General features: G+C 38.0%; 1 protein-coding gene across 5 annotated transcripts in view; it reads left to right on the top strand.

Moving 5' to 3' along the window:
• Positions 1–16154, top strand: part of USP34 (ubiquitin specific peptidase 34) — a 288549-nt gene that overhangs the window by 99521 nt on the left and 172874 nt on the right. For all 5 annotated transcript variants that reach the window (XR_004443955.1, XR_004443956.1, XM_033239152.1 and 2 more), the window contains exons 9-10: positions 405–486; positions 571–663. Coding sequence is in view for 3 of the 5 variants with exons in the window: in XM_033239152.1 (XP_033095043.1) it covers positions 405–486; positions 571–663 (175 nt within the window). In the remaining 2 variants the exon portion in view is untranslated. The remainder of the gene's footprint in view (positions 1–404; positions 487–570; positions 664–16154) is intronic.

Raw genomic sequence — 16154 nt, 5'->3', positions numbered from 1 at the left:
CATCCTTTTGGTAATCTGCTTTCCTGATATTATCTCATTATAAAGGGCATACTGGGAAACCTTTCCTGAGTGCTTCAATACATACTATGGAAATTAAAAAGTGGGAAGGCAAAGACCTCAAGTAGGATAATACATCACTAATTCAGTGTTACACCTGTGTATTTGGTGCTACTCGTTACTGTTTCATTTATTTGTTGCTTGTTTATAAAACTCAGGGAATTTGAATTTATAAATTCAGCATCATATTTCATTCTAGTTATGCTTTGTAGTATTCTGTAAAACTGATTGTATCTAATTCTTTATAATTCCTATGGGAACAAATTTAGGTTTACAATTGAGTCTACCTTTTAGACATGATTAAAGATGACAATATTTTTTTAATGTACTATTTTTTATTACTTTAGGTCCATTGCAAAAGAACTTGCAGACTGGCTTATTAGCAACAATGTGGTGGAGCATATATTTGGACCAAATTTACACATTGAGGTTTGTGGATAATTACATGACTTCTCTGTTCTGTTGATAGAGAAGAATATTTTTAAAAATTGATACTAGGTTTTTCTTTTCCAGATTATCAAACAATGCCAAGTGATTTTGAATTTTTTGGCAGCAGAAGGGCGACTGAGTACTCAACATATTGACTGCATTTGGGCTGCAGCACAGGTAATATTAACAGCTCACGTTTATTGAGTGCTTTGCTTATCATATGTTGTAAGTACTTCTCTATGAGGTAAATTCTATTATCCTGTTTTATAGCTAAGGAGACCAAGACATGGACAAGCTGGGACTGAAATCTGGCTTCCGAGTCCATGTCTTACTATGTTACTGGTAGAATGGAAGGAAATCAGAGTCAGTCAGTTGGAGCTTCTTCATGAAACCAACCTGGTTTAATAAAGAGACATTTTCCTGTTACTCTCATTTATACAGTCTACCCTTCTATCCTGAATTATTGTATTGGTATGTTTCTTGTCTGTTGTACTGTTTTTTTATTTTTTAAAATAGGCATATGTCCACATGATTCAAAATTCCAAAAGTAAATATAAAAGATATATTCCGTGTTTTTCCTTTTTGCCCCATCTCTCAGGCATGTAGTTCTTATCCTCTCGGGTATATCAGAGTTTTTTTTTTTTTTTTTTGTATAAATAGCGAACTGTATACATTTTTCTTCTCTTTCTTTTTCACAAATGTAGCATCCCAACCAGACTTGGCTTTGGCTTTTTTTTTCTTTTTGTTCTGGAGATTACTCATCAATATATGAAGTGCTTTTCATCTTCTTGTAAGACTGTATAGTGTTTAATTAAATGTATGCACCATAATTAATTTAACCAGTTCCCATTTATGGGCAGTATTTTTTCCCCAGCCTTTTTTTTTTTTTTGAGACGGAGTCTTGCTTTGTTGCCCAGGCTAGAGTGCCATGGTGCAATATTGGCTTACTGCAACCTCCGCCTCCCCAGTTCAAGTGATTCTCCTGCTTCAGCCTCCTGAGTAGCTGGGAAACTACAGGTATGTGCCACCATGCCCAGCTAATTTTTATATTTTTAGTGGACATGGGGTTTCACCATGTTGGTCAGGCTGGTCTCAGGCTCGTGACCTTATGATCCACCTGCCTTGGCCTCCCAATGTGCTGGGATTATAGGCATGAGCCACCACTCCTGGCCCCCCCGAGTCTTTTCTGTTACAAACAATGCTGTAATAAGTAACTTCTAACGTGTTTATTTCATCCTTGTGTAAAACTTTTGCGTAGCTATGATAAATTCCTACTTACAAGTAGAATTAGAATTACTAGGTTAAAGTATACATGTGGTTTACTTGTGGTAGATACTGGTATTGCAGTTTCACTTTCCCCTTAATTTCATCAGCACATTAAATTTCATGATCTTTGCCAACCTGATGGGTGAGAAGTGGTATCATTGGTATTTTAAATTTGTGTTTCTTATATTATGAGTGAGTTTGCAAATCTTGTGTTTAAGAGCCATTTTGTTGCTTTTTCTGGAATTGTTCATATTTTTTTTGCCATTTATCAATTGTTTTTCTTATTTTTTAATTTGTAGGAGCTCTTTGTGTGTCACTGAAATTGATCTTTTGTTTGTGATTACAACTTATGACTGTATCCTGGTTTGATGCCTTTTGCTTTGCTTTAAGGTGGTTTTTACTGTTCAGTTTCATATTTGTGGTTGTAGTTTTTAATGGTCTGTGGATTTTGTATCTTGGTCTGAAATGCCTTCTCCATTGACAACATTATAAGAGAATTCTCCTTTAGTTTCTTCCTGTACATTTTCTACTGCAATTATATATCTTAATCTTTGATCCAGCTGGGATTTATGTTGGCTTAAAGTGTTGTGTATGTGTCCAACTTTCCTCCCTTTTTTGTTGTACAATTTTTCCAATTCTATTTGTTTACTCACTCTTCTTTCTGACTTGAGATACCAATTTTGTCTTGACTGGGTCATTTTTTGAACTTTCTAGACTGACCTATTTGTATGTATAATTATGATCTGTACCAGGGATTGGTAAACTTATAGTCTGTGGGCCAACTATCTGTTTTTGGAAATTTTTGCTACACAGACATGCCCATTCTTCTTCTTTTTTTTTTTTTTTCTGAGATGGAGTCTTGCTGTGTCGCCTAGGCTGGAGTTCTGTGACATGATCTTGGCTCACTGCAACGTCCACCTCTCAGGTTCAAGGAATTCTCCTGCCTCAGCCTCTCAAGTCGCTGGGATTACAGGCACACACCACTGCCCAGCTAATTTTTGTATTTTTAGTAGAGACAAAGTTTCACCATGTTGGCCAGGATGGTCTCAATCTCTTAACCTCATAATCCTTCTCTCTTGGCCTCCCAAACTACTGGCATTACAGGTGTGAGCCATTGCACCCTGCCTGACGTGCCCATTTTTTTTACTTATTGTCCTTGGTGTCTTCCACAGCACAACAGCAGAGTTTAGTAATCATAACAGAGACCCTGTCACCCATAATCCTAAAATATTTAATTTCTGGTCCTTTAAGAACATGTTCGTTGAGTTTATACTATTTTTTTCTTTATTTTTACTTGTATCTTTGTAATATTTTAAAATGCCTGAGATGACTAGTCCTTCCTCATTATTGTCATAACTTTTCTATCTTACTTATTTCTTCATGTGAATTTTAGCATTGACGTAAAATGTTTTCATTGTGTTAATGATGATTAATTTGAGAACTGAAGTTCTGTCTTCCTGTCCAAAGTGTGATACTCCTTTTCTTTTTTCTTTTGCATTATTCACAGTCTCAAAGTTATTTGTATATAGATTTTTATTTCGTGCTCTGCTTAATCTTAGGAATTTGTTTTTTTATTGCTATTATAAATTGTGATTTCTTCAACTGTATTTAATTTCTTCCATTATGTTGCTATTTCTTTTATTATATTTAGTGATGGAGATATAGATATATATATATAATTAAAATATTTTTCATTACTAATGATTTGTGCCTTGAGCCTTCACTGAATTCTTAGCTTTTTTGCGGTAGGTTTTCAATGTGTTTTCTTTGGCTTCCCGTGTCTAACATTGTTTGCTTGTTTGAGATGGAGTCTCCAGCTCTCACCTAGGCTGGAGCCAGTGGTGTAATTAGCTCATTGCAGCCTTGAACTTCTGGGCTCAAGTGAACTTTTCAAGTAGCTGAAACTACAGACACGAGCCACCACCTGGCTAATTGTGTGTGTGTGTGTGTGTGTGTGTGTGTGTGTGCGCGCGCGCGCGCACGCACGCGTTTCTAAACTTATTTTATTATTGCCTTGTAAGACATTGTTGCATACTGCTAGCATGTGAAGTTATAACTATACTTGAGTTATAGTCTGACCACTGCAATAGTTGTTTCTATATTACGTTTCATAATTTGAATCTTATTCCTTCTTGCCCTTTCAGGAACTGTTACTAGGAGGGATTATTTCTTCCTCTATTACATATTCATATATCTTGTGTGTACTGGATTTTTTATGTTGTGGGTCTCTTCATATGCCTTTGCTGTTTGTTCTGTTGCCAAGGCTAGAGTACGGTGGTGCAGTCTTGAGTTGCCGTAGCTTCTGCCTCCTGGGCTGAAATTATTGTCCCACCTCAGCCTCCTGAGTAGCTGGGACTACAGATGCACACCACCATGCCTGGCTAATTTTTGTGTTTTTTGCAGAGACGAGACTTCGCCTTGTTGCCCAGACTGGTCTCGAACTCCTGAGCTCAAGCAATTCTCCCACCTTGTGCTCCCAAAGTGCAGGGATTGTAGGTGTGAGCCACCACACCTGGCCACATTCATATTTCTACAAGACAACTAGATATATGTTGTATATACTTTGGAGTTTCATACAATACTTTTCTAATAGTGCTGTCTCTCAAATGGAACTCTCGTCTGGCAACTTCTTGGGGAATAGTATTGGAGGCATAACTACTTGTACTTTTCTCGTTTGTCTCATCAAGCTTTCATTTCAGGTTGTAGGACTCTAAATGAGAGAATGTACAGTGGTACCAGTATCTATATTTACTTGCAATTACTTTATATAGTATTCTCCCCCAGGGAAGATCTCTGGTGGATGGGTTACCTGTATGTTGGCTCCTCGTGTTTTTCTGACTGACGGATGGCTGAGAGAAAGAATCATTCTTTATAGAGAACTTCATTTAAGTCCCATCTCCATCTCCATGTTTCTTCCTTCTGTCCATCATATCTGTTACTCTGAGCCCAGAATCTTTCTCAGTTATATTGGGAAGGTTGTCTCACCTACCTCCTCTATAGCTTTCTTACAGCTTACTCTGAGCTACAACTTTCTTTACCTATTACATTTTAAAATGGTATTCTCAGGCTGGGCATGGTGGCTCACGCCTGTAATCCCAGCACTTTGGGAGGCCAACATGGGCAGATCATGAGGTCAGCAGTTCAAGACCAGCCTGACCAACATGATGAAACCCCATCTCTACTAAAACTACAAAAATTAGCCAGGCATGGAGACGCATGCCTGTAATCCCAGCTACTCAGGAGACTGAGGCAGGAGAATTGCTTGAACCCGGGAGGCAGAGGTTGCAGTGAGCCAAGATCACGCCATTGTACCCCAGCCTGGACAACAAAGTGAGACTATGTCTCAAACAAATAAATAAATAAAAAGATATTCCCAGTCATTTTAATCTTTCAGAAATTTGTAAGTTTCGTGTCTGATGGGAACTTTAATTTTCTTTGAGCCTCCCGAGCTCAAGCAATACTTGTACCTCAGCCTCCCGAGTAACTGGGCTTACAGATGTGCACCACCACATTGGGTAATTTTTGTGTTTTTAATAGAGACAGGGTTTCATCATGTCAACCAGGCTGGTCTCAAACTCCTGACCTCAAGTGATCTACCTGCCTCGACCTCCCAAAGTGCTGGGATAATAGGCATGAGCCACCGCACCTGGCCTTGGTCGAAGGCTTTTAGTATATATGTTCTTTTTCTTGTATTTTCCTTTTATTTTATATTGTGGTAAAATATGCATAACATAAAATTTACCATTTTCACCATTTATAAGTGTACAAGTCAGTGGGATTAAAAATATTCATAATGTTATGTAACTGTTACCACTGTCTGTATGCAAAAACATTTTCATCACCAGTAACAAGTTGGTACCTATAAAACAACAACTCTTAATTTCCTTCCTTTCAGCCCCTGGTTTCTTCTATTTTACTTTGGTTTTTTGGAGGCAGCATCTTGCTGTATCACTCGTGCTGGATGCAGTAGCGCAATTACAGCTCACTGCTGCAGCCTCAGAACTCCTGGGCTCAAGTGACCCTCCAGCCTCAGGCTCCTGAGTAGCTGGGACTAAAGCATGCCTACCTAATTTTTGTATTTTATGTAGAGATGGGGTCTTGTTGTATTGCTCAGGCTGGTCTCCAGTGTTTGGGCTCAAGCCATTCACCTGCCTTGGTCTCCCAAAGTGCAGGGATTATAGGTGTGAGCCACCACGTTCAGCTGTTTTACATTCTGTTGTCTTCTGTTTCCATGAGTTTGCCTTTTCTAGGTACCTCATATAAGTGGAATCAGAATATTTGTCTTCCTCTGTGTGGCTTACTTTGCTAACATGTTTCCAAAGTCAGTCTATGTCATAGCATACATTACAACTTCATTCGTTTTATGACTAATATTCCACTATATGTATATACAGCATTTTATTCATCCATCAGTGGATGTTTGGGTTGTTTCCACCTTTTGGATATTATGAGCAATGCTGCTGTGAACATGGGTTTACAAATATGTTTTCAATCTCCTGCTTTCAGTTGTTTTGTATGTACAGTCATGCATTGTATAAGCATGTTTCAGTCAACAGAGCACATACATACACAACTATGGTCCCATAAGATTATAATGGAGCTTATTATAATTCCTGTCGCCTGGTGACATTGTGATAGCTGTCCTAGTATAGTGCAACAAATTACTTTTTCTGTGTTTACATACACAAAAACTTACCATTGAGTTACAGTTGCCTACAGTATTCAGTACAGTAACATGCTGTACAGTAGCAATAAACTATAGCATGTAGCCTAAGTGTGTAGTAGACTTTACCATCTTTTGTGTAAGTATACTCTTATGTTCACAAGAGGGCATTTCTCAGAACGTATCCCTATCCTTAAGCCACACAGAACTGTATACCTAGGAGTAGGATGTGTGGATCACATGGTAATTCTGTGTTTAACTTTTTGAGAAGCCACCAAATTGTTTTGCACAGCAGCTGCACCATTTTACATTCTCACCAGCGATACCAGAGGGTTCTGGTTTCTCCACATCCTTGCCAATACTTGTTACTTCCCATTTGAAAAAAAAATTCAGGTATCCTAGTAGGTGTGAATTTGTATCTCATTGTGTTTTTTATTTGCATTTTCCTGATGATTAATTATATTGAACATGCTTGCCTGTGCTCTTTGGCTGTTTGCATATTTGCTTTGGAGAAATGTCTGTTCATGTCTTTTGCCCATTTTTGATTGAGTTTTGTTTGGTTTTCTTTTGAGTTTTATAAAAAATATTCTGGATATTAATATTTTAAATCAGTTATATAATTTGCATATAATTTCTCTAAGTCTGTTTATCTTTTTAAATTGAGATATAGGCCAATATTGAAATACTATATAAATATAAAAATTACGTATTCAGGGTGTACAACTTGATGTTTTAATGTGCATAGTTGAAATAATCACTGCAATCAAGCTAATTCACATATATTACCTCACATAGTTACCATTTTCTTTCAAGTATGCAATAAAGTATTGTTAACTATAGTCACATTGCTGTATGTGAGATCTCCAGAATTTACTCATTTTGGAGAGCTTAAATTTTATACCCTTTTACCGATGTCAACTTAGTTCTCTGTCCTGTATTCTCTGCTGCTTTGACTACTTTAAATTCGTCATGTGAGACTATGCAGTATCTATCTTTCTTTGTCTGCTTTATTTCACCTAGCATAGTGTTTTCTAGGGTCAGTCATGTTGTCAAAAATGGAAGGATTTCCTCCTCTTTAAAAGCTGGATAATATCCCTGTGTGTGTATGTATATGTACACCACATTGTGTTTTTTCATCAGTGGAAAGATGTTTAGTTTTTTTCCATAGCTTGGCTCTTGGGAATAATGCTGCAGTGAATGTGAGAGTGAAGATATCTCTGAGATAGTGATTGCATTTCCTTTGGATATATATCCAAAGTGGAATTGTGGATCATAACATAAGATAGTTCTGTTTAATTTTTTGAGGAACATCTATATTGCTTTCAGAAATGACTGTACCAGTTTTCATTCCCACCAACAGTGTGTAAGGATTCCCATTTTCCACGTTCTTGCTAACATTTGTCTTTTGTCCTTTTGATAATAGCTGTTACAATGTAGGTGTGAGATAATATCTCATGCTTTTGATTTGCGTTTCTCTCATGATTAGTAATATTGAGCAGCTTTTATACCTGTTGGCTATTTGTATGTCGTCTTTTGAGAAATGTCTATTTTCTTTGTGCTACATAGGGTTATTTTTTTATTTTTTATTTTTATTTTTTTGCTATTAAGTTGTACGAGTTTCTTAAATATTCTGAATATTAACCCCTAATCAAATACATGATTTGTAAATATTTTCTTCCATTCTGTAGGTTGCCTTTTCACTCTGATTGTTGCCTTTGCTGTGCAGAAGCTTGTTAGTTTTGATAAAATCTCAATTGTATATTTTGGCTTATGTTGCCTATGCTAATAGTTCCTGTCAAAAAAATTATTTCCTAGACCATTGTCAAGAAGCTTTTTACCTGTGTCACCTTCTAGTAGTTTTACAATTTCAGGTCTTAAATGTACTTTGAAGTTTTTAATTCATTTTGAGTTCATTTTGTATGTGGTATAAGATAAGGATCCAATGTCATTCTGTATGTGGATATCAGGTTTTTCCATCACCTTTTGTTGAAGGGACTGTCCTTTCCCTATCACATGTTCTTGGCATACTTCTGGAAGATCAGTTGATTGTAGATGCATGGATTTATTTCTGGGGTTTTTATTCGTTCTGTGGATTCATATGTCTATTTTTATGCCAGTACCATATATAATATATATGTGTGTGTATATATGTATATATGTATATATATACGTGTATATATACGTATATATGTGTATATATACGTATATATGTGTGTATATATGTGTGTATGTATATGTATTTTTTTTTTTTTTTTGAGACAGAGTCTCGCTCTGTGGCCCAGGCTGGAGTGCAGTGGCCGGATCTCAGCTCACTGCAAGCTCCGCCTCCCGGGTTCACGCCATTCTCCTGCCTCAGCCTCCCAAGTAGCTGGGACCACAGACGCCTGCCACCTCGCCTGGCTAATTTTTTGTATTTTTTAGTAGAGACGGGGTTTCACCGTGTTAGCCAGGATGGTCTCGATCTCCTGACCTCGTGATCCGCCCGTCTCGGCCTCCCAAAGTGCTGGGATTACAGGCTTGAGCCACCGCGCCCGGCCGTAATATATATTTTTAATGTACAGGGTCTTGCTCTGTTGTCCAGGTTGGAGTGCAGTGGTTCAGTTATAGCTCATTGCAGCCTCAACTTCCTGCACTGAGGTGATCTTCCTGCCTCAGCTTCTCAAAATAGCTAGGACTACAAGAGCATGCCACCATGCCCAGCTAATTTTTAATTTTTTTAAGTTGTTTTGTAGAGACTGGGTCTTGCTCTGTTGCCCAGGCAGGTCTCAAACTTCTGGCCTCAAGCAGTCCTCCTGCCTCAGCCTCCCAGAATGTTGAGATTACATGTGTGAGCCACTGCACCTGGCTCATATTGTTTTGCTTACTGTAGTCATGTAGTGTATTTTGGAATTAAAAAGTGTGATACCTCCAGCTGTATTCTTACTCAAGATTGTTTTTTGCTATTTGGGGCCTCTTGTGGTTCTGCATGAATTTTAGGATTGTTTTTTCTATTTTTGTAAGGGATGTCTTTGAGGCCGGGTGTGGTAGAGCACGCCCATTAATCTCAGCACTTTGGGCAGGCCAAGGAGGGTGGATAGCTTGAGCTCAGAAGTTCGCGTCTAGCCTGGGCAACATGCTGAAACCCTGTCTCTACCAAAAATACTAAAAACTAGTTGGACATGGTGGTACATCCCTGTAGTCCCAGCTACTTGGGAGGCCAAGGTGGAGGATTGCTTGGGCCCGGGACGTTGAGGCTGCAATGAGCCAAGATCGTGCCACTGTACTCCAGCCTGGCTGACAAAGTGATACCCTGTCTTGAAACAAAAGACTGCCATTGAGATTTTGATAGGGATTGTGTCGACTCTATAGATCACTTTGGGTAGTATGGACTTTTAATGGTAGTTTTCTTTCAGTGCATGAATGCTGGAATGTCTTTTTATTTATCTGTGTCTTCCTTAATTTCCTTCAGTGTTTTATAATTTTCAATGTACAACTCTTTTACTTATTTGGCTAAGTTTATTTCTAAATATTATAAAATGCTTTTGTTGCTGTGGTAAATGGGACTGTTTTCTTAATTGTCTTTTCAGATAGCCTGTTTGTGCTTAGAAATGCCACTGATTTTTGTATGTTAATTTGGATCCAGCAACTCTACTGTATTCACTATTAGTTCTAACAGTTTTTTATTGTTGTGGAGTCGTAAAGTTTTTCTACATATATATGATCATTTGTAAAAAGATAATTTTTCTTCCTGTTTTCTATGTGGAGTCCTTTTATTCCTTAAGTCCTCTCTTGGAATTTCAGTATTAAATTGAATAGGAGTGTGGATACTGGAGCGTCCTTGCCTGTCCCAGATCTTAGAGGAAAAGCTTTCAGTTTTTCCCTATTGATTATGCTATTATTTATGTGCTTTATATATGAAAGAAAAGCGGGTCAGGCATCCTGGCTAACACCTGTTATCCCAGCATTTTGGGAATCCGAGGCAGGTGGATCACGAAGTCAGGAGTTTGGGATCAGCCTGGCCAACATAGTGAAACCCCATATCTACTAAAAATACAAAAATTAGCTGGGTGTGGTGGTGGGCGCCTGTAGTCCCAGCTACTTGGGAGGCTACTTGGGAGGAGAACTGCTTGAACCTGGGAGGCAGAGGTTGCAGTGAGCCGAGATCGCACCACTGCACATTAGGCTGCGTGACAGAGCGAGACTCTGTCCCCCCCCAAAAAAACCGAAAACAAAACTGTGGGCTTTTCATATATGGCCTCTCTTATGTTGAGGTAAGTTCCTTCTATGCCTGTTCTTTTGAGCGTTTATATTATGAATGGATGTTGAATTTTGTCAGATGCTTCTTTATTTTTTGCTGTGTGATCTATTGTTTATTTTCATTCTTTTAGTGTCCTTTGATGCACGAAAGTTTTAAATTTTGATGAAGTCTAACATATCTTTGTTATTGTTGACTATTTTTGGTGTCATACCCATGAAATAATTTTAAAATCCAATGTCATGAAGATTACAATCCTTACCTTTGTCTTCTAAGGGTTTTTTAAAAGATTTTTCTTTTAAGTTTAAGTATTTGATGTGCTTTGAGTTGTTATATATGGTGTAAGGTAAAGATTAAACTTTATTCTTTTTACATGTAAATATTCAGTTTTCCTAACACCATTTGTTGAAAAAACTGTCCTTTCCCCCATTAAATGGTCTTGGAAACCTTGATTGAAAGTCAGTTGACCCTTTTCATGTGAAGGTTTATTTTTGGGATCTTCATTCTACTCCATTGGCCTACATGTGTGTCCTTACGTCAGTACCATACTGTTTAATTACTACTGTTCCTTTTTGTTTTTTCTTTTTTTCCTTTTTGCAGGTTTCAAAGTCATTTTCAGACTCTTGGCTATTTAGAGTCCCTTGCAATTCTGTATGAATTTGAGGACCAGCTTTTCTAGTTTTGTAAAAAAGAGTAGGTATTGCCGGGCGTGGTGGCTCAAGCCTGTAATCCCAGCACTTTGGGAGGCCGAGGCGGGCGGATCACGAGGTCAGGAGATCGAGACCATCCTGGCTAACATGGTGAAACACCGTCTCTACTAAAAAAAAAAAAAAAAAAAAAAAAAAACTAGCCGGGCGAGGTGGCGGGCGCCTGTAGTCCCAGCTACTCGGGAGGCTGAGGCAGGAGAATGGCGTGAACCCGGGAGGCGGAGCTTGCAGTGAGCTGAGATCCGGCCACTGCACTCCAGCCTGGGCCACAGAGCGAGACTCTGTCTCAAAAAAATTAAAAAAAAAATAAAAAAAGAATAGGTATTGCATTGACTCTGTGGATCACTTTGGAGGCAATATTAATATCTTAACAATATAAGTCTTCCTATCCATTAACATGAATGTCTTTCTCTTTATTTAGGTTTTTAATTTATTTTAGCAGTGTTTTGTAGTCTTCAGTATACAAAACTTTACCTTCTTTGGTTAGATTTGTTTCTAAGTATTCTTTTACACACTATTGAAAATTCTGTTACTTTCTTAATTTTCTTTTCAGATTGTTCATTTCTAGTGTGTAGAAATATAGCTGATTTTTGCATTTTGACCTTGTTCCTTGCAACTTTGTGAATTTGCTTCTCAGCTTAGTAGTTCTTCTGTGGATTCTTTAGGATTTTCTATATATATGATTATGTCATTTGCAGTCAGAGATAGTTTTACATCTTCCTTTCTCATTTGGATGCCTTTCATTCTTTTGTCTAATAGCTCTGGCTAGAAGTTCAGTACAGTGTTAAGTAGCAGTGGTAAATATGGGCATCCTTGTCTTGTTCTGATCTTAGGGAGAAATATGTCATTCATCATTGAGTATGATATTGCCTGTGGGTCTTTTATAAGTACCCCTTGTCATGTTGAGGATTTTTTTTCTTTTAGTTTTCTGAGAGTTTTTATCATGAAAGGAGTCTTACAGGTTGTCTAATTTTCTGGTGTACAATTAGTTATAATATCTCATAATTTTTTTAGAACTGTAAGTTTAGTATGAATGCCCTCATTTTCATTGCAGCTTTTAGTTCTTTGTCTTTTTTTTCCCCATAGTCTAACTAAAGGTTTGTCATTTATAAAGTCCTTTAACAAACCCTCCTTTCGTTTTGTTAGTTTTCTCTATTAACATTCTTTTTTTTTTGAGACGGAATATCTGTCTGTCTTGCCCAGGCTGGAGTGCCTCGGTGCGATCTTGGTTCACTGCAGCTTCTGCATCCCAGGTTCAAATGATTCTCCTGTCTCAGCCTCCTGAGTAGCTGGGACTACAGTCATGTGCCACCACACCCAGCAAATTTTTTGCATTTTTAGTAGAGACAGGATTTCGCCATGTTAGCCAGGCTGGTCTCAAACTCACAATCTCATGTGATCCACCTGCCTTGACCTCCCAAAGTGCTGGGATTACAGAGGTGAGCCACCGTGCCTGGCCCATTCTTACAGTTTTTTAAAGAGAGAATTTCTTGCTCTGTTGCCCAAGCTGGAGTGCAGTGCTGTAATCTTAACCTCCTGGGCTCAGGCAGTCCTTCTGCCTTAGCCTCTCAAGGAGCTAGGACTACAGGCTTGTGGCACCACTTCTGGCTAATTTTTAAATATTTTTTGTAGAGAAAGGATTTCACTGTGTTGCTCAGGTTGGTCTTGAACTTCTGGTGTAAAACAGTCTTCCCTCCTTGGCCTCTCAAATTGAGAGTATTACAACAGGCATGAACTGCATCTGACCAGCTTTCTCTACTATTTTCATATTCTTTATTTTATTTATCTCTGATCATTGTCTTCCTTCTACTAGCTTTAGGTTTAATTATTTCTCTTGTAGTTCCTTCCCTAAGTTGTGAAGTTTGGTTGTTGAATTGAGATTTTTTTAAAAATTCACATTTACATTTGTAAACATAAGTTTTCATGTATAAATTTTCCTCTGAACGTTGTTCTTTCTGCATTCTATTTTTTGTTGTATTTTATCTGTAAATATTTTCTAATTTCCCTTATGATTCCTTTTTTGATCCTTTGGCTGTTTGAATGTGTTAATTTCTACAAATTTGTGAGCTTTCCAGTTTTCCTTCTGGTATTGATTTTTAGCTTCTTCCTGCTGTGGGTAGAGAAATATTTTAGTATGATTATCTGTATTTTAATATCTGTTGAGACTTGTGGTCTAGCATTCATTCTATTTTGGAACATGTCCCACATGTACTTGAGAAAAATGTGTTTTCTGCTGCTGTTGTATGAAGTGTTCTGTATATGCCTCCTAGGTCTGTTTGGCTTATTGTGTTATTCAGATTCTCTATGTCCTTGTTTATGGTTATTCTCTTTATTGAAAATTGGATATTGAAGTCTCCAACTATTATTGTGGAACTTTTTATTTCTCTATTTCTTCCAGTCTTCATAATGTTTATGATCATATCTTCTTGGTATTTTGAATCTTTTATTACTAAAGTTTTTCTTTATCTTTGGTAAACGTATGAAAACATTTTAAACTGTGGTTTGAAAAAATGCAGTTTATCCCCTTTGATCATTTTTAAGTGTGTAGTTCACTAGTGTTAAGTCTATTCACATTGTGTAATAGATCTCTAGAACTTACATTGCAAAACTGAAACTCTATACCCACTGAACAACAACTCTCCTCATTTCCCTCTCTCATCAGCCTTGGGTAACCTCTATTCTGCGTTGTGTTTCCATGATTTTGAGTACTCTAGGTTTCTGATATAAGTGGAATCATTAAATATTTGTCCTTTTGTGACTGGCTTATTTCACTCAGCCTAATCTCTTCAACATGCATCTGTGTTGTGGCATGTGTCAGCATGTTCTTCCTTTTTAAGGATGAATAATACTGCTTTGCGCACGTGCGCGCGCACACTCTCCAAATTTTCTTTGAGACACGGTCTTGTTCTTTCACTCAGGCTGGAGTGCTGTGGCACAATTATGGCTCACTGCAACCTTGACCTTCCAGGCTTAAGCCATCCTCCCACTTCAGCCTCTGAAGTAGATGGGACTATGGGAACATGCCCACCATGCCTGGCTAAGTTTTGTATTTTTTTAGTAGAGACAGGGTTTTGCCATGTTGACCCGGCTAGTCTTGAGCTCCTGGGCTCAAGTGATCCACCTGCCTTGGCCTCCCAAAGTGCTGGGATTACAGGCATGAGCCACCATGCCTGGCCTGTAGCACTTTTTTTTTTTTTTTTAATTCATTCATCTGTTGATGGACATTTGGGCTGCTTCTACATCCTGGCTGTTAGGAATAACGCTGTAGTGATCATGGGAGTACAGATACCTCTCTGAGATCTTGCTTTGAATTCTTTTAGACATATACCTGGGAATCATATTACTGGATTAAATGATAATTCCATTTGTTTTTTCTGGTAACCTTTTTACAATTTGGATTGTATCTTATTTGGTATTAGTATAGCCAGCCCAGCTTGCTTTTGCTTGCTATTTGCATGGAATATCTTTTTCTGTCCTTTCACATTCAACCTTTTTGTGTCTTTGGATATAAAACAAACCTCTTAAAGACAATTGGATCAAGTTTTTGAAAAATATCAATTCTCTCTTTTTCTTTTGATTGGAGAGTTAAACCATTTGCATTTAAAATACTCATAAAGAGAGACAGACTTGTGTTATTTTGCCTTTTCTTTTCTCTATGTCTTATAGTGGTTTTCTCCCTCCTTTCTTCCATTACTGCCTTTTTTGTATGTTTAGTTGTTTTGGTGGTGGTGGGTTTTTTTTGTTGTTGTTCGTTTTTTTTTTTTTTTTGTAGTGAAACAGCTTGATTTCCTTTTAATTTTCTTTTGTATTTAATATGGAGATTACATTTAACATCCTAAAGGTATAACAGTCTAATTTCAATTTATACCAGCTTAACTTCAATGCCATGTAAAAACTCTGCTCCTAATAACTCCATCCCTCCATTTTTATTACTGCTGTCACAAATTGCAACTTGGTATATTGTGTGCCCAGTAAGGCAGGTTAATAATAATTCTTTGTATTTGTTTTTTAAATCATGTGAAAAATAAAAAGTAGAGTTATAAACTAAAATTTCCATACTGTCTGTAATAATTGCCTATGTATTTATCAGATATCTTATTTCAACTGGAAGGACTCTTGTTAGCATTTGTCTCGTTTTTTTTCTTTTTACAAGACAATTCATATTTATTCATCTTGTACCCTACTCAAAGACCAAATTAAATCATTCCGTTATTCTCCAGAACTTTTGAACACATGAAAAGGGTTCTTTCCAACAATTACTAATACCTATTTGTGCTGGTTTCATGCTGGTCAGAGAACATAGAGATAGTTCATTGCTGCTGTCCCTCTCCTCGGGGAGTGCCTGTCCTGCAGGAGACAAGACAGGTGCCGCATGGGGGATACAGCAACAACAGAGGGATGTGGGGCTCTTGAGATTGGGCTGGTCCCAGCAAACTTAAATAGCATGGGGCTTGGTATGGTGCTCCACAAGAGCACCAAGTACTCAGGAGTTGGAGGTGAGCTTGGGGCCAGGGTCCTTGAAGCACTCTGGCAACTAGCTGATCACCCAAGGGTCTGCCTCAGTGTGAGCACCTCTGAGCCCCAGCCTCACATTCCCTCAATTCCTGGGCCTAGGCTCCAGGCTTTCAGTTCCTCCACATGTTGCCCAACCCAACATAGTGAACACTTTTTCCTCAAGCATCCTAGGTTTTCTGAGTCATTTGGCTGGCTGTGAAAAAAGAGCCACCCTTTCAACTCAGGCTATCTCAGCCAGGTCATTTCAGCTCTGGCTGCCCCAGTGCTAACCAGGTCATTGAGC

This window comes from Trachypithecus francoisi, unplaced genomic scaffold (assembly GCF_009764315.1).
Source record: "Trachypithecus francoisi isolate TF-2019V2 unplaced genomic scaffold, Tfra_2.0 Lachesis_group17, whole genome shotgun sequence".
Lineage (NCBI taxonomy): Eukaryota > Metazoa > Chordata > Mammalia > Primates > Cercopithecidae > Trachypithecus > Trachypithecus francoisi.
This window is presented reverse-complemented; position numbering and strand designations above follow the sequence as displayed.